At 44.0% G+C, this 19,363-nt stretch overlaps 5 protein-coding genes across 11 annotated transcripts; 3 read left to right on the top strand and 2 right to left on the bottom strand.

The window, feature by feature from the left end:
• The first annotated feature begins 210 nt into the window (after nucleotides 1-210).
• LOC105559324 lies at nucleotides 211-2,411 on the top strand. 3 transcript variants are annotated; one of them, XM_012007528.1, is made up of 5 exons: nucleotides 211-297; nucleotides 609-720; nucleotides 1,078-1,159; nucleotides 1,227-1,355; nucleotides 2,021-2,411. In XM_012007528.1, the coding sequence occupies exons 2-5, from the start codon at nucleotides 649-651 to the stop codon at nucleotides 2,245-2,247; spliced, it is 510 nt and encodes a 169-aa protein (XP_011862918.1). In that variant the 5' UTR covers nucleotides 211-297; nucleotides 609-648; the 3' UTR covers nucleotides 2,248-2,411. The 3 variants fall into 3 exon arrangements, with proteins under 3 accessions (XP_011862918.1, XP_011862917.1, XP_011862919.1); XM_012007527.1 differs by having other exon boundaries at nucleotides 609-729; XM_012007529.1 differs by lacking the exon at nucleotides 211-297 and adding an exon at nucleotides 819-1,000 and having other exon boundaries at nucleotides 671-729.
• Nucleotides 2,412-3,054: 643 nt separating this feature from the next.
• On the bottom strand, nucleotides 3,055-10,573 carry LOC105559321 (DNA fragmentation factor subunit alpha-like). Of its 4 annotated transcripts, none has more exons than XM_012007524.1 (4): nucleotides 10,503-10,573; nucleotides 4,854-5,590; nucleotides 4,360-4,672; nucleotides 3,055-4,089 (listed from the first exon to the last, which is right to left on the bottom strand). In XM_012007524.1, exons 2-4 carry the CDS (start codon nucleotides 5,029-5,031, stop codon nucleotides 3,969-3,971), a joined length of 612 nt encoding a protein of 203 aa, XP_011862914.1. In that variant the 5' UTR covers nucleotides 5,032-5,590; nucleotides 10,503-10,573; the 3' UTR covers nucleotides 3,055-3,968. The 4 variants fall into 4 exon arrangements, with proteins under 4 accessions (XP_011862914.1, XP_011862913.1, XP_011862915.1 ...); XM_012007523.1 differs by lacking the exon at nucleotides 10,503-10,573 and adding an exon at nucleotides 10,346-10,480; XM_012007525.1 differs by lacking the exon at nucleotides 10,503-10,573 and adding an exon at nucleotides 5,708-5,787.
• Nucleotides 6,713-8,959, top strand: LOC105559323 (D-beta-hydroxybutyrate dehydrogenase, mitochondrial). The gene is made up of 6 exons (XM_012007526.1): nucleotides 6,713-7,039; nucleotides 7,535-7,618; nucleotides 7,695-7,869; nucleotides 7,963-8,084; nucleotides 8,155-8,259; nucleotides 8,387-8,959. Exons 1-6 carry the CDS (start codon nucleotides 6,824-6,826, stop codon nucleotides 8,783-8,785), a joined length of 1,101 nt encoding a protein of 366 aa, XP_011862916.1. The 5' UTR covers nucleotides 6,713-6,823; the 3' UTR covers nucleotides 8,786-8,959.
• A 1,613-nt stretch (nucleotides 10,574-12,186) lies between the features above and the next one.
• Nucleotides 12,187-16,813, top strand: LOC105559319 (bromodomain-containing protein 4). Its single transcript, XM_012007519.1, has 10 exons — nucleotides 12,187-12,816; nucleotides 13,047-13,093; nucleotides 13,173-13,253; nucleotides 13,367-13,573; nucleotides 13,660-13,744; nucleotides 14,351-14,473; nucleotides 14,555-14,727; nucleotides 14,795-14,896; nucleotides 14,957-15,145; nucleotides 15,234-16,813. Exons 1-10 carry the CDS (start codon nucleotides 12,753-12,755, stop codon nucleotides 16,569-16,571), a joined length of 2,409 nt encoding a protein of 802 aa, XP_011862909.1. The 5' UTR covers nucleotides 12,187-12,752; the 3' UTR covers nucleotides 16,572-16,813.
• LOC105559320 (malignant T-cell-amplified sequence 1 homolog) lies at nucleotides 16,559-19,220 on the bottom strand. Of its 2 annotated transcripts, XM_012007521.1 has the most exons (7): nucleotides 19,087-19,220; nucleotides 18,830-18,989; nucleotides 18,438-18,590; nucleotides 17,400-17,500; nucleotides 17,185-17,318; nucleotides 17,017-17,084; nucleotides 16,559-16,945 (listed from the first exon to the last, which is right to left on the bottom strand). In XM_012007521.1, the coding sequence occupies exons 2-7, from the start codon at nucleotides 18,838-18,840 to the stop codon at nucleotides 16,864-16,866; spliced, it is 549 nt and encodes a 182-aa protein (XP_011862911.1). In that variant the 5' UTR covers nucleotides 18,841-18,989; nucleotides 19,087-19,220; the 3' UTR covers nucleotides 16,559-16,863. The 2 variants fall into 2 exon arrangements, with proteins under 2 accessions (XP_011862911.1, XP_011862910.1); XM_012007520.1 differs by lacking the exons at nucleotides 18,830-18,989; nucleotides 19,087-19,220 and having other exon boundaries at nucleotides 18,438-18,640.
• Between the last annotated feature and the right edge of the window lie 143 nt (nucleotides 19,221-19,363).

Genomic DNA, 19,363 nt, shown 5'->3' with positions numbered 1-19,363 from the left:
TAAGGCTGGGTCTACATTTGGATGTCGTAAGTCGTGTCGGAAGGAATTGACCAATCACAGTTCATTATTCGACTTGTGATTGGTCAATTCGAACTATGATTGGTCAATTCCTTCCGACACGACTTACGACATCCAAATGTAGACCCAGCCTTACTGACTTTACTGGCGTGCGAAAAACGCAGCACCAGTAATTTTCATTGCTACCAACTATACTGTTTTCACTGGCAGTAACTAAATCCATTTTCGAACACATCCAGCGGGAAATTGCGGCAGTATTTTTCGAAACGAATTGCGCAGGTGAATTTAACAAGTGAAGGATTTTGTATCGCCTTGACTCAGGAGTATCGCTTTCTTATTAAGATAATCAAAAAATAACATTCTACAAACGTGCACGTTTTCAATAATAGAACTAACCTCAAACCGACAGTGTTTGTGCATCGAACGTCATCTCATAAATTTCAATAGCGGTGAAAAGGAAGCAATAAAATCTTACAAATTGCGCTAAATAAACAGCACACGTTGCGACACAATTGATTTTTATACAATTGAATTCCTCTAAATATCACACAAGACTTTTATGTATTCTTGTATACTTTTTTTTATTACAGCGTTATGAAAATCTTGTAAATATTACATACTTGCCAAGAAATGGATTTGAAAGCCGTAGTTGTTTCTGGAGAAGCCCCGGAGTCTGATGACGATGCGTCGAACATTGTTACTGTACGTAATGTATGTCGCTGTATTATATTTTGTACACCGGCAATGAGTGTTACGGGTTTGCCGCGACTGATATAAGCTGCTTTCCTTTTACACTCAAGTGATACTGAGTCACTCAGTTGTGTGAGTATTTTATACTCAGATATGACATCATTAATGTGAGTCTATTAAACTCACTAAAGCACACGGTCTTGATCGTGTGCAAAAACTCAGTTAAATCTGGTCGAGTCTCACTTCTCAAGAATCAAAGGGACCTGCATTCAACTGAGTTATGACGTCACAAGTGAGATTTATCTGAGTTTTCATGTAAAAGGAGAGCAACCATAGAATAGCATTGTCTACAAATTGCGCTGTACACAGGGCCTAGGATTTCCCGCTGTGCGGACACCTTCGACCTATTGCGGCACAATTATCTCGGGCGAGGCACCAGAGTCCGACGATGGTAAGTTTCGTCGACGTCGATTTTCCTTTACGCAAGAGTCCAAGTAACGTTCAATTTACATTTACAGACCTGACAAGCTTGAGTAGTGTCAGCGGAGCGGTAGATGCCATGGCATGTCCTCCCTACATGGACCTTAAGATACCGAAATCCAAGAAAAGTTCTATCAAGTACAATAGTCTGCTCCACAAAAAACTACGTAAGGGATCAAATAATTGTATTAGCTCGAGTTTACCCACGCAGGGTGATAAAAAAAACTAAGTGCCACAAATTTGTGCGATGAAAGCAGGGACGAACACAAGCACTTGAAGTATAAGAACCATGGGTCAGCGACGTTTTATTGAATTCGTCCTTTTTTCATCACGCAAACTTATGGCACTTAGTTTTTTACCACCCTGTATAATCACGTTTCTTAACTCGCATTAATTTTTCTACGAGAAAGAGTATCAAAGTATTACAGGCCGTCTTGTGTTTAATAAAATGTGTCTACAAAACGTGACGGATGGAGTTACTTTTGTTAACATTCGTTTATTAATATTACAGCAGTACAATGTGCGTAACTATAGCTAAACAGTATTTATACGAGACTGTTGGTGTGTGGAATACCGATAACTTATTTTCCGATTATCCATATCGCTATCTAACTCAACTTCCATTTACTGCACAGACATATTCGCATAATTACAGTGTTGTTTATCTCTAAGTTATACTGTACAAAGAATCTCTTATAAGTTCTTATAAAACAGCGTTTATGAAAGACGTTAAATTATACCTTAGAACGCAAAATCGATATATTTGTATTCATATATATGCTTATTAATTTTGAACATCATTAAAATTGACATACGTTAAATTTTTGAACAGACGAATGCAATGAAACCTTGGATAGGGATATTCTGCAGATGACCGAGGGTGCGATCACAGCTGGCGTACAAGAATTGTCGGGTGTCAATCGACAGTTGCTGAGAAGTGAACTGGTGTTACAAGAGGCTGTGTGCCAATTGCGCAACGCATCCGATCGGGTGAAGGACGCCTCCAACGCTCTACGCCAACTCGTGGACGACAACTTCTTGCATTCCGTCAAAACTTAACTTGTGCTAAACTTGTCAAGTGCGCGTCCCTATTCTTAAGATATACTATACACACAGCGATGAGTAACAGGAAACGTGCTTCCAAGTGTATAATGCCATCCCTGTACCGCGCATTAGATGCGGGTGTTTGAAGGAAAAAAAAAGATGCGTTTTCTTCCTCGAGATCGGAGACGTTGTTGAGCATTGATTGGATCTTTCCTTTAACTGGCAGTACTATTTAATGCGCCCGTCTTATACTTTCCAACGCGTCGTCTTCGTTTCGCTTCGAGAATAGTATCAATCATATCAATTCGTTATAAACTAATATCCTAAGATCGATCCGCGGAACCAAACGTATTGCGCCTGATATTTAACGATACATTTGATCATACAGCGAGATAGCAAGTGGCTCGATACCGATTTCACCTCCGTATCATGTAAATTTCAATCGCGGCGGTGGTTCTAATACAAATATGTAATGCGATTATAGTGCACAAGAGGCATGTGATAATTATATTACGATATATATATATATGTTAATATATATATGTATATTAAAGAACGTCACGATATTGATGCAGGACATTTCTGCGGAGAGTAGACATACACTTTCGTTACGGTCCTAGAAAATGTAAATACGTATCAGATACTTTTACTTCGTGACTTTCAAGGAACACGTGAATGTGACATTGCTCGTTTAGATTATTGATTATTTAGTCGTAAAACTGGAGTAACAGTTTAGTACCTAGTCCCGTGTATGCGTAGTCTTGTCAGAAACACCTTATGTTCTTTCTTTGCTGCAGGTTTCCACGTGTTCATTTTCTCTCGTTTTTTATCAAATAGCACAATTTTGCTTGGTATCAAAGGGCTGATATCGACACTTTTTTGTCGCTATTACATCGCTAATGTTAGTGTACAATGAATTGGTGATCTCAATGGGGGGTGGGGTGGTGGTTTTCCCTATGAATTCAGTCTTAAATATTCCATCGATCTTCGTTGAACCAAATCTCGGTGTGACGTATCTAAGTACAAAAATCCCATAAACAAAACACGTTTCGCTAATACTTGATATGGCAATATCGCGACGGAATACCCACTCCGAAAACGTTACTCACCGCGGCTTCGCCTCTTATGTATTATTCAGACAAATTAGCAGTTAAATTGCGCGTGTATAATTCTGTCGGTACAGCAAGGTATGTATATATATTTCTCTCTCTCTCTCTTTTACGTTGTATTAAAGCAATTCCGTACGCTCACTAAGGATGTAAAGTATTGCCAAAGCATAGTTGTGCCACTGAATTGTATGTATATAGATTAAAAAAATTCTACAAAAACTTAGAGCTACTATTTCCTCTAAGACGCGAAACCTATTGCTAGTATTATTATATTATTATATTATTATTATTGATTATTACGGTACTAAATTATTGGGCGAACGTAAACTACTAATGTTCCGTGTCTCTGTACAGTGTTTTTATCCCTTTTATTTCCCCGTGTTCTTAGAACGCGAGAGAGAGATTACACGAAATTCTAATCGCTGACGTGAGATTTACAGCGGCTGTGTTCGGCTCGAGCGACTAACGCTTCTGCTCTCAATTACTTTACCAGTTTGTGTAAATAGCGAGATGGGCTCAATTCCAGAATAGAATCAGAGTTTGTTGCAGTTGGCGACCTTTATAGAATATGCGGCGTCGCACTCTATACATATTTGCCAAAGTGAGGGCGCCCACCCCCCACATGGCCTACGCTCGCTCCATCTCACCCCCGGTCGCGTACATCTGGAGGAGAGCCATGGATTCTTGCGCCTGCCGCTTCTCCGCCAGGAATCGACCTGAGGCCTCCTTAAGCTGCTCGAGGAAGAGTCTGTGGCAAAATTGGAACAAACGCGGAAATCAACGACGCTGCCCAGAGACGATCACTTGACAGGATATCACACGGGACGATGCAATGTTGATGACAATAACAGAAAGGATATTGTCTAAAATAGCGGAAATGACTTTAATCATGCTCCGATTGACTCGTTTGACCAATGAGTTATCAAGCGACACTCGTAATGTTTTGTTAAATGAGATTTAATTACCAATCGCATTAATCCGAATTTGGCCAAAGCCACCCCGATTGTCCGTCGCTTACCTGTCGGGCACTATGTCAGCTAAACTGTCAGGATCCATGTCGCTGAGTAATTCCAGGTCGTTTCCGCCCAGGAGCGAGATGTGCGACGGGTCGCCGTGCAGCGACGACACCAGAGGCTCAATGGGTGTTCGCCGTCGTCGAATCTTGTCGACCCTTGAACCACCCTCCACGTTGTCCACGTCGTCCACGACGATGTAACGGGAGGCCGTCTTGCTGCTGCCCACAGCGACCCATTTCTGATCACCATGCAGCACCATCAGGCTCGTGTTCCTTTCCAACGTGGCGAAATACTCCTCGTCATCCACCTCCGTTCCTGTAACACGTATCGGCACGTGGAAAGTGCGGCTTCGTTTCTTATAAAGCGCAAGTTTTAATGACAGATTTTTATGTTATGTATTTTTTTTTTTTTTAGCAAATTATCATAAACATCCGATACCGAAGATATTAGAACTGACAACTGGTGTGTGTGTGTTGCAGCATGAACGTTCCCTTACCATCCTGCTCGAGCACAATCGTCAGATCCGCGTCCACGGGCAATGCCAGCCGGTTGCGTGCGATGCTGGTCAGCTCCTTGAGCGACGAGGCGGTGATGCCCTTTCTTCGCTCCCTAGTATGGTCGACTATCTTGTAAGGATTGCCCATCCCCTGCGTGACCACGGTTGTCTCTGACATCTTTCCTCTTCACGCTGGACAAACGAGAACGGGTCTTGGTTCCGCTGGCCGCTGGCGACTGATTCAGTCCGGTTTTTTCGACTCGCTGTTGCGATCCTGGGGATCCCCGAAGTCTAGCGACGAGCGCGACCGTCTAAGTCAGAGAGGGTTTATTCCCCCGAAAAGAATTGACTGCTGCTAAGGCCTGATTCTCGTTGCACATTAGTTGGCCCGTGCCTCGACGATGTGTCAGGGAGATTCGAGTGACCCGCGCGCATCCGACGGTGACAGGGGGACGAAAGGGAATACGCCCTTACGCGCGAGAGATGTAACGAACACAACGACGATGAACAATACGGTGTGTACAAACGCTGCTTCTTATTTCTTTTAGCGTCGAAGTGTGCCTCCCTCGACGACGGTGCACCAGGACGACGCGGTCGTGTCGCGCGACGATTCCTCGGGTAAGAAGTCGTGTCGCTCGCAAGAGGCAAACGGGTATGAAAGGGCAGTGCTGAGGATCGCGTTGGATCGACCCGGAGGATCCAGCCAAGACTTGAGCGCGAGGCCTCCTCGTTCTCACCTTCAACAATTCACGCGGATAAAAAAATCAGTGGAAGGCGGAGGCGACGCGACAGAATGAGAGAAGGAATGAGAGCGAGATGTGTGTGTGAGAGATGCCTCGAGTGACTGAACTGACCGTGTGTCAACCCAACACTGGGTCAACGGTGCAACTACCCCTTCTATTTATACCCCCTGTAGACTCTCTCGCAGGTATATACGCGCGAGCGAGAGACACCCCGACACAGCATCTACCCCACCCACTTCTGCCCCCGTCCAACCCTCTCCGCCTGTGGCAGTCGTGGCACCCCTACGCGGAAATCAATAACCTACCCCACTCCGCGGCCGCAGCCGCGCTCATTTTTTATCAGCGCCGAGAGACGAGAAATTTACAAAAATACCTATCCCCGGTGCCGCACCGTCACCCAAGAGGGACGGTATGCAAAATACACGGATTGACGAGATAATTCACGACACGTGTCAATCGATCCTGTTCCCTGAAAACCGGAGGGGAGAGAGAGAGAGAGATAGGGAGAGATTGAAAATAAAAAACCGAATAAAAGCGATCCTGCGATATTCATATATATATCATTCAGATGATTTGCGAGCTGAATGGAAAATTGCGTTTTATTTAGAGCCGCAATACAAATAAAAATTTAAACCTTTTATTCCTTTGTACTTATTTTCAGACATTTTAATACGAAAAGTATAAATAAGTATAATTATGTCGCGAAAGAGGAGATGAGAGTTACGATAAAAAGACTTGTATGCAATCTTTTTGTTGTTCCAATAAGTCACAATATATTTGCAGAATGTGTAACACAAAATTCGTTACAGTAATATTAAATTTTACGTACAATTGTGTGTTATATAATTTTTGATGTAATCATTAATCTAGACTAATTAAACCAACGTACTTAACAAATTCTCTCTTTGCTGTAACTGTACTCTTGTGTTATCTATTGTAATATTATATAGGAAATTGGAACGCCTGTATATATATATAATTCTATAAAATATTAATTATTAATAAGCCTATAAATTCGAATTTCAGATATTTCAGTCTGCTAGGAGCTTTGATCTTGAAGACACAGCACTGCAGTTATATTTAGATCAATGAGACTAGACACTGTTTTAAGTTTAAAGTTAGCTCAGGCATAGCCCAGTTAGGGCTCCTCCGTGAGCTACACCAATTTGTTCGAATGGAGCCGATCACACGTTTGATTAGGATTTTGATGTAAAATCTTGATCAAGAATGCCGTCGTCCAGCGGGAACAAAGAGGCCGACGACAGTCAGACATGGGAATTGGCAGAGAGGTGTCTACTACCCATCGCATTTTCACATGCGATTGCAGTCATCCTGGCAACTATACTGAACACCTTTGGGATCTCACAGACATCCAGCTTTGTACTCTTCCTGTTGCTATTGGTCATATCTATAGGATCTACATTGTTCTATCACAATCTGAAGGTGAGACATTTGCGTTATCTAATATACCCTCGGTATTATCTGTTTCTTCCCCCCCCCCCTCCCCCCAATAGTTTCATTCCAAATGTTACGACCAAATAAAAGAACAACACACTCTGACCTCTGATAAATTGGGATACGCATCGCACTCCTACAGTGGCAAAATCATGTGTCCTTCTTCAACCTTTCATAATGTCATACAACGTGGACATTTGAAAGTTCAAAGGCCCTTTATATCGGAAATCTTGCGAATTTTCACACCAGGCCTGGTCGAGAGACCTCTGACCTTTTTTTGCGTAACGCTGCATAATGCACCTTATCATTGCACACCGTACTTCCTGCCTCGCGAGTTTTTCCTCTTACAATGAACTTGGAAACCGTTATCGTTCGATCGGCGACTTCATTATCGAGAAAGCGTTGCGAAGCTTCGTTACATCGGATCGAGATTCAATACGTTGTGAATACTATATTTTCCTAACTGTCTACTTGATGCAACAGGTTACCGCAGCAGGAAAGGCAATACTAATCACAGGTTGCGATTCGCGGGTCGGATATGCCTTGGCTAAGCAGTTGGACGATTTGGTAGTGTATATACTGAAACGCGTACTCGCGTCACTAATTGAACAACCTAAAGATCCATAATCTCTCTCGTTTCAAGGGCTTCACCGTATTCGCTGGGTTCAGCAATAAAGCCGAGAGTGAGGATGTCATGCAGAAGCTGAAGGACCACGCGTCTGGAAGATTGCACGTGCTACAACTGGACATCACCAGCGAACGTGATATACACTCGACCTTCCTCTACGTCAATGAAAACTTGCCCGACGGAGCTCCTGGTATATCACTTTATCTCTTAAAGCTTCCCCTAAGATTATCGTGCATGAGTGTAACGGATTATTCCCTACGTCATCGTTGCTACGTTATTTCAGGATTGTGGGCACTCGTGCATGCCGCCGCCTGGGTGACTCTCGGGGAATGCGAGTGGGTGCCCCCATCTGTTCTCAAGCGAAGCATAGACATCAACCTCATTGGCCTAGCGCGTTTAACTCAGGTACCGTAAGCGTGAGAAAAATGTCAAAAGATACGTAACTCGGCATAACGCGCGACGCTCTCTGTAACAGGTATTTCTTCCCCTGGTCAGGAGATCGAAGGGTCGAATCGTTCTCGTCAGCAGCCTCTTGGCGCGGATACCGAGCCCCGTCCGGGGCATCTATTGTGCCCTTAAGGTAAATCCGTCTTCGTCGTGCGCACAGCTAAGCGTGACGTTGTCTGTCTGTGTATATAATCATAAGACTGGAAAAGGCATTAATAAGGCTCGAGTAGACCGATAGAAGATTATAAATATGTCTGTAGGCCGCCGTGGAAGCTTGGGGATCGTGTCTAAGACTGGAGATGCGGCGGTGGGGCGTCGACGTTGTGATCGTCGAGACCGGCGAGTACGTTTCCGGTAACGCGTGGCTCAAGGACAACACCGCGCTGCTCGAGCAGGCCCGGGACATGTGGACTCAACTGGATCCCCAGACCCGCAAGGAGTACGGTCAGGGGCTGTTTCAGGCGGAGATGCTGGCTCTGGAGAAGTACACCCAGGGGCCGGAGGCCGATCTGACCGCCGTCACGAGGACTCTAATGGACGCTGTAGTAAAAACCTTCCCGATGCGGCGGTACACACCTGTGTCGCGCGGCGAAAGACTCCAGGCACTGTGCAATCATTACCTACCGAAGCCGATCTACGACATATTGTATGCAAATTGAATAACTAACCATTAGACTCGGAATACAATTAGGGGGATTCCTTGAATGAAAGTAAGACTTTGGGTAGAGCAGAGAGGTAAGAATCCTTTTCGCGCAATTGTGCCAAGCACTGCCTATGCAAAACAGCCGCGGAAAGATATTGTACAAATTTAATAAAGGAACTTTATTAGACTATGTAAGCTTACGCTCCTCGCGGGTACAAAGTGTATTGGATTCCCAGGACTCCAGGTAAAACGGAGCGTACTTTTCAACGTCCTTGGGTTCTGCATAAACACAATGTTTTGCATCCCCCGACATTATTAGAACCGATATGTCAAGGATATGGTCTTTTAAATAATCCAATAGTCCAACGATTTGAAAAATACATACGCAAAGTTCAAATTAAACGTGGACGGCCGAAAGTCTAGAATTATAACGCGCCAATTTGAGCAACAGTGACCCTCGACACGGGGATCCCCTGCATTATTCGTATCGCTTTTCATTTACATATTTAAGTGTGTTGTAGTTGTAAGTTTCATCTGGCAGTACGCGAAATTTCAGACCCGGTCGCCGATGGAATAAAAGAAAGGGAAAAAATTGAAGACATCAGTGTTTTACTGACCGTATCTGGCAATTTTAATAATACAGAAAATTTATTGCGAAAAATATTGCCTCCCCCAGGGTCTCGCCAATTCGACCACCGAGGAATATGACCTTTCGAGGAGACGCCCACCTAGCTTGTAGGAAGGTCCAGGTCCAAAACCTGGCTGAGGTAATATTTTTCGCGATAAATTGTCTGTATTATTAAAATTGCCAGATACGATCGATAAAACACTGAAGTTGCTAATTACAGCTGGCCACATTTAAGAATATTCTTGGTAAAAAATATTAAAGTTGTACCTTTTAACATCCCAGTAAACGCCAAGTAACAGTTACGTAACATGAATATTATGATTTCCTACCCCAAGGAGAACAAAAAGTCAGGATGATATCGATTTGATGTAATATTGACCAAATTTATGTCAAATCTTGGTCAATATGGCATCAAATTGACCAAAATTTGACATAAATTTGGTCAATATGACATCAAATTGACATCATCCTGACTTTTTGTTCTCCTTGGGACTCGACAAGATAAATGTAATATAACACCCATGTTATATTGCACTCGCATTGTTAAGCAGGAAATTATAAAATATTGATATTGCGCTACTGTTACTTGGGTGTTCACTGGGACGGGGGTTATGGAGCCGACCGCTCGCAGAATCGAGGGTTGATATTATTTTATAGAAAAAGTAGATCTTAAAAAAACGGGAGAAACACAATAAGTGTCACAAGGATTCACATGTGCAAATGTGCAGCAAGCAAATACTTATTGGTAAAGTCAAAAGATACAATGTTTTGAGGGAATTTGTCAGCTCTTTGAGACTTGACATCACATATTTTTAAATGTTTCCAAATGTGCATACATAACCTAGCATATCAATGCACTTGATCGATAACGCATTAAGTGATACTTTTTTATGAAGTCATGTGAATTTACAAAAATCAAAAGGGCCCCACCAAAGTACCCATACTAACCGCTCCTTCGTGCAGAAGCCGCCTTAAATCACATTAATTATGTACTTCAATCGTATTGATTCCTTCTCCTGCTCAAGGTTAATGAATCACATTCGGCAGAATAAATAAAAATAGATAAACATGTGACGTGGGGACAAAAAATGACCACTTAACGCACCATACAGGTCTGGAAACGCCGGTGGTGGGGGTTATCTCACTCAACGTCCCGGTTCTACTTCGATTTTCAGCCGCAAGGTGCGCTACGATAGCGGGATATCGTGTGTGTGTGTGTTGTGTGCAAGACGGAGATAAAAGTAGCGCGCAAATCTCTTTTCTTCCTCTCGCATCCCCCAACAGCAGCGACGCACAGTGACGATAGCGCGAACGAAAACGCTTTCTTGCGCATGCGCACAGCGGCCAGCAGTGACTCCAGGATCGTAACACGACACGTGTAGCATGGGTGCTAAGGTTTCGGCGAGATCCAGGGCGAGATAGGTTGGTTAGGTTACATTATTTAAGTGCAATGTATTATTAATTTAAGGTAGTTCTTTCGTAAAATCAGTTATGTGAGAATTGTTTCAAATTTTTACAGTTTATTCTTTACATAAATACGTGCAAAATAAGACTAATTAAATTAAAATTGACCGTCTCAAAGTTCTAAAAAAAATTGTTAAACTTTACTATATCACACGAAATATTACGTGTAAAACACGTTAAAAATATTATTACATGTAACAATATAATTCGTTGTGATATTATTACATGTGAAATATTATTTACACATATTATTATGTTTTAAAATATTAATATTTGCATTTGCAAACGCAAATGGTGGCACATTTTATTTTTTTAAAGCTTAACGATGAGTGAGATTCGTATGAGAAACAAATATGTTATAAAGTAAAATAGAACGAATAACTGTAAAAAAAATCAAAATTATTGACCGTTTCGTTTCAACAATATAAACAGTTAAAACTGAGAAATGGGAAGAATTACGTAGTAGACATGAGTGTAGCGTTTGACCAATCAGAGTAAAAGTTACTGAACTTAAGATTAGTAAACTTTACTGTGATTGGTTAAATTTCAATCCAATCCGCGTCCGCAATACGTAGTGGGACACGGGCTTAAGAGATGTGGCAACAGCGTCTCAAACTTCAGCCGTATGGCTGACAAGATACAGTAAAACGTCCCACATCTGCGCCGGTCGGGACCGGAACTGACCCAACATCTGCGTCAGAAAGCGGCGGTGGTGGGGGAGCTACCTTTTGAAAACGCGAAGATGTGGGACGGAAACTAGCGAAGATATGGGACGCGCGCAGATGTGGGAAGCGCAGATGTGGGACGTTTTACTGTATAAGGCGCACGAACCTAATGTTTCAAAATTTGATGTCAAAAGCTTACACGCTGACAACACTTTTACACTATTTGTCACGCTGTTAAACAGGTGGAAACGTAGGTTATAAAAATCTGTCGGTATACGTGACACTTTTAAGTTGCAGAACTGTACATTTCCAAAAGTTTTCGTTTGTGGTGATTTTTTACACGGGAAAACTTAAAGTCAGATCAACTATAATCTTTTGAATCTATTTTATATTATGTATTAATAGTAAGTGTATTCTTTAGAACAATATTGCCTCAAGATATATTATTGTAATAATTGAGTGCTGGTTCCTGTCTGGAATAACCTTTTTAGCATTACTGTCGCGATCGAACTACCTTAAACTACACGGTGCAATAGACAGTGCAATTAGAGCCGGTACGAGGTGTTTACGTAGTTTTTTTGTTATTATTAGTAGGGCACCCTTGGTGATACCTTATTTCCTTCAAATGCGCTACTTCGTTGGAACCACGCATGCGCAAGAAAGCGTCCCCGGCACTGCCGTGGATCACGCACTCTAGAAGAGGCGCGTCGGGGCTCTCGGCGCGACACTAACCAATGACGCTCGAGATAAGAAACCGAGCCGGGCGATCGAATCCGCCCGGCCATTGGTCGACTCGCCCCTCTGAAGCCGGCTCTCCGGCTCCAATGGGAGGCGAAGTCCACGGATGCAAGTAGCGCGAGAGGACTACGCGGTGTTCACGGGAGGAAAGCGAAAAAAAAAACAGGGCTTCTGCCTCCTTTCCCTCGCCGCGAGGTCCCGTTCTTTCGCGGGAGTGTCGGGATATTCGCGCGTACCGTCGCGAGTCGCAGGCTCGAAGCTACCCCCGCGGAGACTCAGCCCCGGCGTCGAGGACCGAGCTCACCGCGCGTCGCGACGCGCCCATCGAACGTACCGAGAGTTTAAAATAATCGCGCAGTGTCTCCGAGTCTTCCCCGAGATCGAAAGAGGCCCCGACCGCGGCAGCGCCGACGTCAGGAACACCTCGTGGAGCGTCTTCCCGGTCGGTTCTCCCAGCGAAGCGGCCCGCGCGAACGTCGTAATACAAAATGGCACTACCAGCGAATTACAAGCAAGTCGCGATAGCTACGTCGAACATCGTAGCCTCCAACCGTGAGTACACCTTGATTCCTCCTCTCTCCTCTCTGGATGCTTTTCAGCAACGTACAGTACAGGGGACACGTTGTAACGCAGCGAGTCCTTTTGTCTCTGTTGCCTGCCGTTAAACGAGGATGAAATGATTCTCCGTGTTACACTGTCAAGCTGTGTCTCTTGCTGAGAAGCAACTTGTGACTCGGAGCTCACAATGCTGGTGTATTTATACTGTAATATTCTGTGCGCAGAGCGTATGAGAGCGTCCGGTGGGAGCTCGAGCAGCTCGACGAACAGTGTAAGTAGACGAGTAGTCGTAATGAAATATTGTTCGCTGGGGACTCGAGTCTAATTGGAGCAATCTGTCTGTGCTTTAGAAAGATGCCCAGAGCCCGTTTGTACAAACTCCCCACAGTCATCCGGGATTCACGCCTCAGAAAGTTGGAAAGAACACCAATGTACGTATCTGATTTTATGTAAGACTCAATATTGCCTGAGTATAACAATTTGCGCTGCTACCTGGTGAGAGAGTGTTTGATTTTGTTTAATGTCTGACAATTTTTATAACTAGGCCGACTCTCGTATGCCAAAACCACCCAAGCCACCAGAGAAACCCCTTATGCCGTATATGAGGTACAGCAGGAAGGTATGGGATCAGGTTAAAGCTCAGAATCCCGAGTTGAAGTTATGGGAGATCGGTAAGATTATTGGGCAGATGTGGCGGGACTTGCCAGAGGAGGATAAGACGGAGTTTATCGAGGAATACGAGGCTGAGAAGGTGCATAAATTGTATCGCAGCAAATGCATTGTATTCTTACAATTCTATAGTCTACTGACTCGTTCATGCGTATTCGTTTGACACAGGTGGAGTATGAGAAGAGCTTGAAAACTTATCACAACTCGCCTGCATATCTGGCTTATATCGCGGCTAAGAATCGTGGCAAGTCTGGTAGGTGCAACGAACACATTCCATACGGCACAGATGGTTGCAGTTACATTGCAGAAACGTTGCAATCTTGCAGAGACATTGCAGGGATATAAAATTGCAAACTTTCGATAGCAATGTTGCAGCAATGTTTCAAAAATAATAAAAATACTATATTTTCTATTTAAAAAATTTTTCTAATTATGAGAATTTTATAATGTTATTTCCGTTTATACCAATAATGCGCGAATTATTGAGTACTTGATCAGTGCGGTGTTGCTCGCAATCTCCATCTATTGCGAAGCGACATAATCTCCTTAGGTTGCTTCGCAATAGCTTGCTGTGTATTGAAAAAGGCCCGGATGCATATGTAATTAGTTAATTCTCTGCTTATGTACAACAACAAATTATTACAAAAATATTGTACCGCAACATTGTTATAATGTTGCACTGCAATCTCTCTGAGGGCGGACATTTCAGTTGCTGCAATCCTCCAGAAGCGTTGCAGCAATATTGCAATCTTGCAATGTAACATTCCTGCAATCTTTCTGTGCTGTATGGGGCAGTTTTAAGACTCGTAAAAACTGTGGTGGCGTTTTCTAACATTACAATTCTCTTTTTTTTACGCAGCTTTGTGCGCAGCACAACAAAGCAATGATGATCGAGAGAGTCACGAACGTTCATCCGGCAGTAGCAAAAGCCAAGCAGCTCAAGATAGAAGGATCGATATTTTGCCAGCCGAAGACGACGATGGTACGTAAATAACAGTGATTGCGGATATTTATTAAGTACGTATATTTCTGTTACAATAGTAATCTTGCATTTGATTGATAGATCAAGATGACGGCTATTCTGTGAAACATGTGGCATATTCACGTTACACGAGAAATCATCGACTCATTAACGAGATTTTTAGCGACACTGTTGTCCCAGATGTTCGCTCTGTAGTTACTACTCAAAGAATGCAAGTATTGCGCCGCCAAGTACAGTCCCTAACTATGCATCAGGTAATTAACTTATATATATATTTTTTTTTTATATAATATATTAAAATATGTATTTTGAATATTGCAGAAAAAACTAGAAGCTGAATTGCAACAAATTGAAGAGAAATTTGAAGCCAAGAAACGTAAATTCATAGAGACTAGTGAAATATTTCAAGAAGAATTGAAAAAGGTACAAGATCTTTTTTTTCATTAATAATATCGCAGGTAATATGATCTGCTTTTTCTTCAGCACTGCAAACCAGCGGTAGACGAGGAGACATTCAACAAAATGGTAGAACGGCAGTATGAAGCTCTCAGACGAGAGAGATTGAAAGGGACGGAGGAGAGCCGTTCGGATGGGCCAGCCTCTAGCGAATCTACTCCGAACTCTACTCCAACTCCAACTCCTGCGTCACTTAATGATGAGGGCCAGCCCGATGTAATATTATTACAACGTTCACACAGATTTTAACACTACCAAAGCCTTGTACAAAGAAGTATTAACACCATCCCGTTTGTGTGTGTAGATATCTGACAACGATTCGACCGAGAAGAAGTCTATTAACGTCGAGAAACCTAATGTCGAGATGAAGAAAATGTCGCCCCCTTATACCGAGAGTAAGATCGAGGCACCATCAGCGGTGCAAACGAACCCTAATCAACAACACTCGACCAACCCCGGGATGTACTGCAATAGCGTCAATTCGTCGATCCAACAACATCCGCATCAGCAGCAGACGCAAACGCCCCAACATCCGCCACCGCCGCCGCTGCTTCAGCATCAGTCAGGGCCCCCTCAGCAACAGCATCAGCCTCCTCAGCAGCAGCAGCAGCAACAGCAGCAGCATCAACCTCCCCAGCAGCAACCACATCAGCTTCCTCCACTTCTGCCGCAGCAGCATCAACCGCTGCCACAGCCACCGCAGCAGCATCAACCACCACCGCCCCAACTACATCCAGTAATGCCGCAACCACAACAGCAGCCACCGCAATTGCAACAACAGCAACAACAGCAGCAGCAGCAACCACCACCACAGCAACAACAGCAGCAGCAACAACAACAACAACCGCTGCCGCTGCCGCCGCCACAACCGCAGCCGCAGCAGCAGCAGCAGCAGCAGCCACCAGCGCCTCCAGTAATGTCACCTCAACAACCGACCACGACAGCCGCGGCGGCGGCTGCGGTCGCGGCGGTGGTCGCGAGTGCAAACGCAACCGCGAATTCCGCTCCGCCGAACATGCCGCCGGTGTCTGCTCCCGCGGTGCCCATTCAACACAATCCCCACCAGCAGGGAATGCTGCCGAATACTCATTCGATGCCGCCGCACCAGAGCGCGCAAGGTACCCAGAGCACGCAGGTTCTGCCGCCGCAGGGGCCGGTGGCGAATCCGCACACCCCGCAAATGATGCCGCCCAATCAGGCCTACGGCCAGCAGTATCAATCCGGGCCGGGGCCGCAGCAGCCGCAGAACGTTCCGCTGGCTCCGAGACCGCCGCATCCCTCTTACAGTTACTCGCAGCAGCAGCCGTATCATCAACCTTATCCGCAATACAGTCATCCGTACTATCATCAGCCGTACTCGCAATACTCGCCCCATCCGATGGGTCGACCCCACGGCCACGGGCCGCACAGTCCGCACAGCCCGCACTATCATCCGCAGTCGCCGCATACGGTCGCGCCTGAAAACAACAACGTCGGCGCGAACGTCCCGGGCGGCGCAACGGCCGCCGTGGCTTCCGTGCCCGCGCCCGAGGCCAACAATCCCGCCCCGTATCCCGCGCCCACGGGGCACTGCGAGGGCGAGCGCGCCGGTCCGTCGGAGAATCAAGAGGGCCAGGTAGACGCCAAGTCGGGAGCCGCTTAAATATTCTTTATTTTACAAACACTATACTGGGATTTCCACTTGAAATGGCGTGTCTATGACCGTTTATCTCTGTATCCTTGCGCCAGCAGGACCCATTAGGCGTAACTCTTTAATTTATACGATAAAAATATAAGAATTTTAGTTTCATCATGATCACTGTAACACTGCGGACACAAAACTTGTCCAGAAATTGTACTGCTTCACGTGAAATCAATTGCGTGGCGAAGTAAAAGTGGATAAAAGAACGTCTGTAGAATGGTTCTTCGATCCTGGATCCAAGGTACAATCAGTCTTACTTCACTGGTTTCATCTGCCAGAGCCCGTCGTTCAAGTAATGACAGTTCTCGATGCCTACTCCCTTGTTCACCTTGATGCTAGAGATTAGAAATAAGATATGCAGAACGACATTGAAAACGTAATCGTCAATGTAATCATGTCGACTTACATGTCTTCCGTTGATAATGTTGTAATTCCAACAGCCAACGCATGTTGCTTGCCCTCAGCCATAACAGCCTGCAGTTCGAGTCAAGGATTTGTATCTCATTATCGAAGAAATAAAACTGTTCAAATGCATCGCGCTCTTTACGAGATTGTACCGTGCCTAAAAGGATACGACTACCGTCTTCTTGTCCACGGTCATCATCTTGGCACCCTTTGACGTCAAGCCGGGGCACATTATGTTGGCGCCGCTAAGAACAAACCTAATGGCACCCTTGTCGACTTGTTGCATCGGCAAAAAGAATGGATCTGAAAATGCAATGTGTCGCGACGAAATTTTAGACAATTTTCTTCCCACTTCTTATTCAATCAGTCAACGAGGGAGCTTACACTTGTGTAACAATTTCAAAGTAGGCATCCAGGGACCCTCACGATGGCGAAAGAATAACAGGTCTCCCGCTGCGTTCACTATGATCTCTATATGGTCGTGGCTGACGAAGGAAAAATTAAATGTTAAATTGCGAATGAACCTGCATACGGTAACTCTGAGACGGGAGTAAACATTTTGACGCCCGAGGCCTGAGAAAACAGTGCGCCACTTAGTAACCAAAAAATATTTCCTTTACGACATATAAAATACAATAACAATCATTTTAATCAGTTATGTTTAATATATTAATATTAATTTTATCGGAACATCTAATCATCGTGTATACAAGTAAACATCAAAAGAACCCCGCACTAATCATATAGGAAATGGATCTCGGTTAAATTGGCTAGTTTACACATATGTTGTAGCTTATGACCTGCTGAACAAAAAATGTAATGGGCTCAAACTTAATTAAATAATGGCTAGTTACTGGGCTACAGCCAGTCAAACATAGAAAATTTGGGCTCCGCGGGTCTTGTCTGGAAATACTTTGAAGCATATTAGGAAAAAATGTTTCAGACAAAAGTTGTTTGGTTCGAAGGGAGACAAGACGATGCCATTAATTTGATAATCATTTGGATAATCATTTGAAGGTCACATGAGGGTCAACTTCAATTTCTTAAATGGACACCCCTATTTTTCATTGCACATTTTTATGTCAAGAGTTTTTCAAAGACACTATAATGAAATATAGTCTTATTTCGAACCAAACAACTTTTGTCTGAAACATTTTTTCCAAACAAGACCCGCGGAGTCCAAATTTTCCCTGTTTGACTGGCTGTAGCTCAGTAACTAGCCATTATTTAAGTTCGAGCCCATTATATTTTTTGTTCAGCAGGTCATAAGCTACAACATACGTGAAAACTAGCCAATTTAACCAAGATCCAATTCCCTATATGATTAGTGCGGGGTTCTTTGCATCATCTTTGCCTCCTTACGAATCTTTTACACGAGGCAAATGCCTCGTTCGCCACACCCTGGTCCCAGCTTCAACTCACCATTTCACAATGCGAAAGGCGTCTTTCTTTGGTATTATAACGTCTATGTGGCTCTCCAGATGAGGATACAGCTCCAGGAGCTTCGCACGGATTCCCTTCTGCACGGACGACTTCAATTGCTGAACGCCGGAAACGCTGTCCTTCTCGTCGAATCTAACGAAAATTGGTATGTATAAGTTAAGCGACATTCCGAGCACAATTTAACAACGAATATTTAAGCAGCGTCCACGTTACGATGGAAACCTCAGCATTTCCGATATTTGTTGAAGCTAACATTCCTGTATTCTTGTGGGGAAAAGCACTGAGCGCTTTCCATCATAAAATATATTTAAATTGTTCAAATATGCCCCACTGTTCAAAATATTCCTTTTACTTTACTAGGCGGCACGCACTTCTTAAACATTTTCTCGATTTTCCGCAACACACCACCGCCTTGAGACCTTTCGGATGCATTCAATTAACCGGTCATTCGAGACGTTATCTCGTCCGGGATACGTTTCTTCAGCGATGTCTCGCCCCTGTCAACGTGCGCGACTATTTCTCCTACCTTTCCTAAAATTGAGAAAAGTCGAATTTGTGGAGATATTAACACATTTGCAAGTACAATCTCCAGTGTTAGATTCTTTCGATATTATTTAGATTATTTTACCAATTTTCTTCACCCAGCTGGGAGCGTTCTAATTCTCTTTTTCCTAGCCTGTGTACGCGTGAAAAATTCAGCGAGGTTAAGTCGATCGAGCGGTAATTACGAATTCGCAGCATGAAAATAGAATAAACACGCGCGACTATTTCAAAGCCCATCCGCATGGATTCGAGCAATCGTCCGCCATGGAAACCGACAGGTTGCACCGCGTCCAGTGGTTACAAGACATTTTCCATAAAAAGGGAGGGGATAACGTTGGCACCAACAAAAATCCCTAGGTAAA

The sequence above is a fragment of the Vollenhovia emeryi genome, unplaced genomic scaffold, assembly GCF_000949405.1.
Source record: "Vollenhovia emeryi isolate VEMERY1.0 unplaced genomic scaffold, V.emery_V1.0 DF939281.1, whole genome shotgun sequence".
Classification (NCBI taxonomy): Eukaryota; Metazoa; Arthropoda; class Insecta; order Hymenoptera; family Formicidae; genus Vollenhovia; species Vollenhovia emeryi.
This window is presented reverse-complemented; position numbering and strand designations above follow the sequence as displayed.

Coding starts and splice junctions, on each gene's coding strand:
- LOC105559324 (XM_012007527.1), top strand. CDS start 649: ATGGATTTGAAAGCCGTAGTTGTTTCTGGAGAAGCCCCGGAGTCTGAT. Junction 730..1,077: donor ACATTGTTACTGTACGTAAT/GTATGTCGCTGT, acceptor CGCTGTACACAG/GGCCTAGGATTTCCCGCTGT. Junction 1,160..1,226: donor GGCACCAGAGTCCGACGATG/GTAAGTTTCGTC, acceptor TTACATTTACAG/ACCTGACAAGCTTGAGTAGT.
- LOC105559321 (XM_012007524.1), bottom strand. CDS start 5,031: ATGTCAGAGACAACCGTGGTCACGCAGGGGATGGGCAATCCTTACAAG. Junction 4,673..4,853: donor GATTGTGCTCGAGCAGGATG/GTAAGGGAACGT, acceptor TACGTGTTACAG/GAACGGAGGTGGATGACGAG. Junction 4,090..4,359: donor GCTGACATAGTGCCCGACAG/GTAAGCGACGGA, acceptor ATTTTGCCACAG/ACTCTTCCTCGAGCAGCTTA.
- LOC105559319 (XM_012007519.1), top strand. CDS start 12,753: ATGGCACTACCAGCGAATTACAAGCAAGTCGCGATAGCTACGTCGAAC. Junction 14,474..14,554: donor GCCAGCCGAAGACGACGATG/GTACGTAAATAA, acceptor TTTGATTGATAG/ATCAAGATGACGGCTATTCT. Junction 14,897..14,956: donor TTCAAGAAGAATTGAAAAAG/GTACAAGATCTT, acceptor CTTTTTCTTCAG/CACTGCAAACCAGCGGTAGA.
- LOC105559323 (XM_012007526.1), top strand. CDS start 6,824: ATGCCGTCGTCCAGCGGGAACAAAGAGGCCGACGACAGTCAGACATGG. Junction 7,619..7,694: donor CTAAGCAGTTGGACGATTTG/GTAGTGTATATA, acceptor TCTCGTTTCAAG/GGCTTCACCGTATTCGCTGG. Junction 7,870..7,962: donor CTTGCCCGACGGAGCTCCTG/GTATATCACTTT, acceptor ACGTTATTTCAG/GATTGTGGGCACTCGTGCAT.
- LOC105559320 (XM_012007520.1), bottom strand. CDS start 18,625: ATGTCGCTTAACTTATACATACCAATTTTCGTTAGATTCGACGAGAAG. Junction 17,319..17,399: donor TTTGAAATTGTTACACAAGT/GTAAGCTCCCTC, acceptor TTGCATTTTCAG/ATCCATTCTTTTTGCCGATG. Junction 16,946..17,016: donor ACATTATCAACGGAAGACAT/GTAAGTCGACAT, acceptor TCTAATCTCTAG/CATCAAGGTGAACAAGGGAG.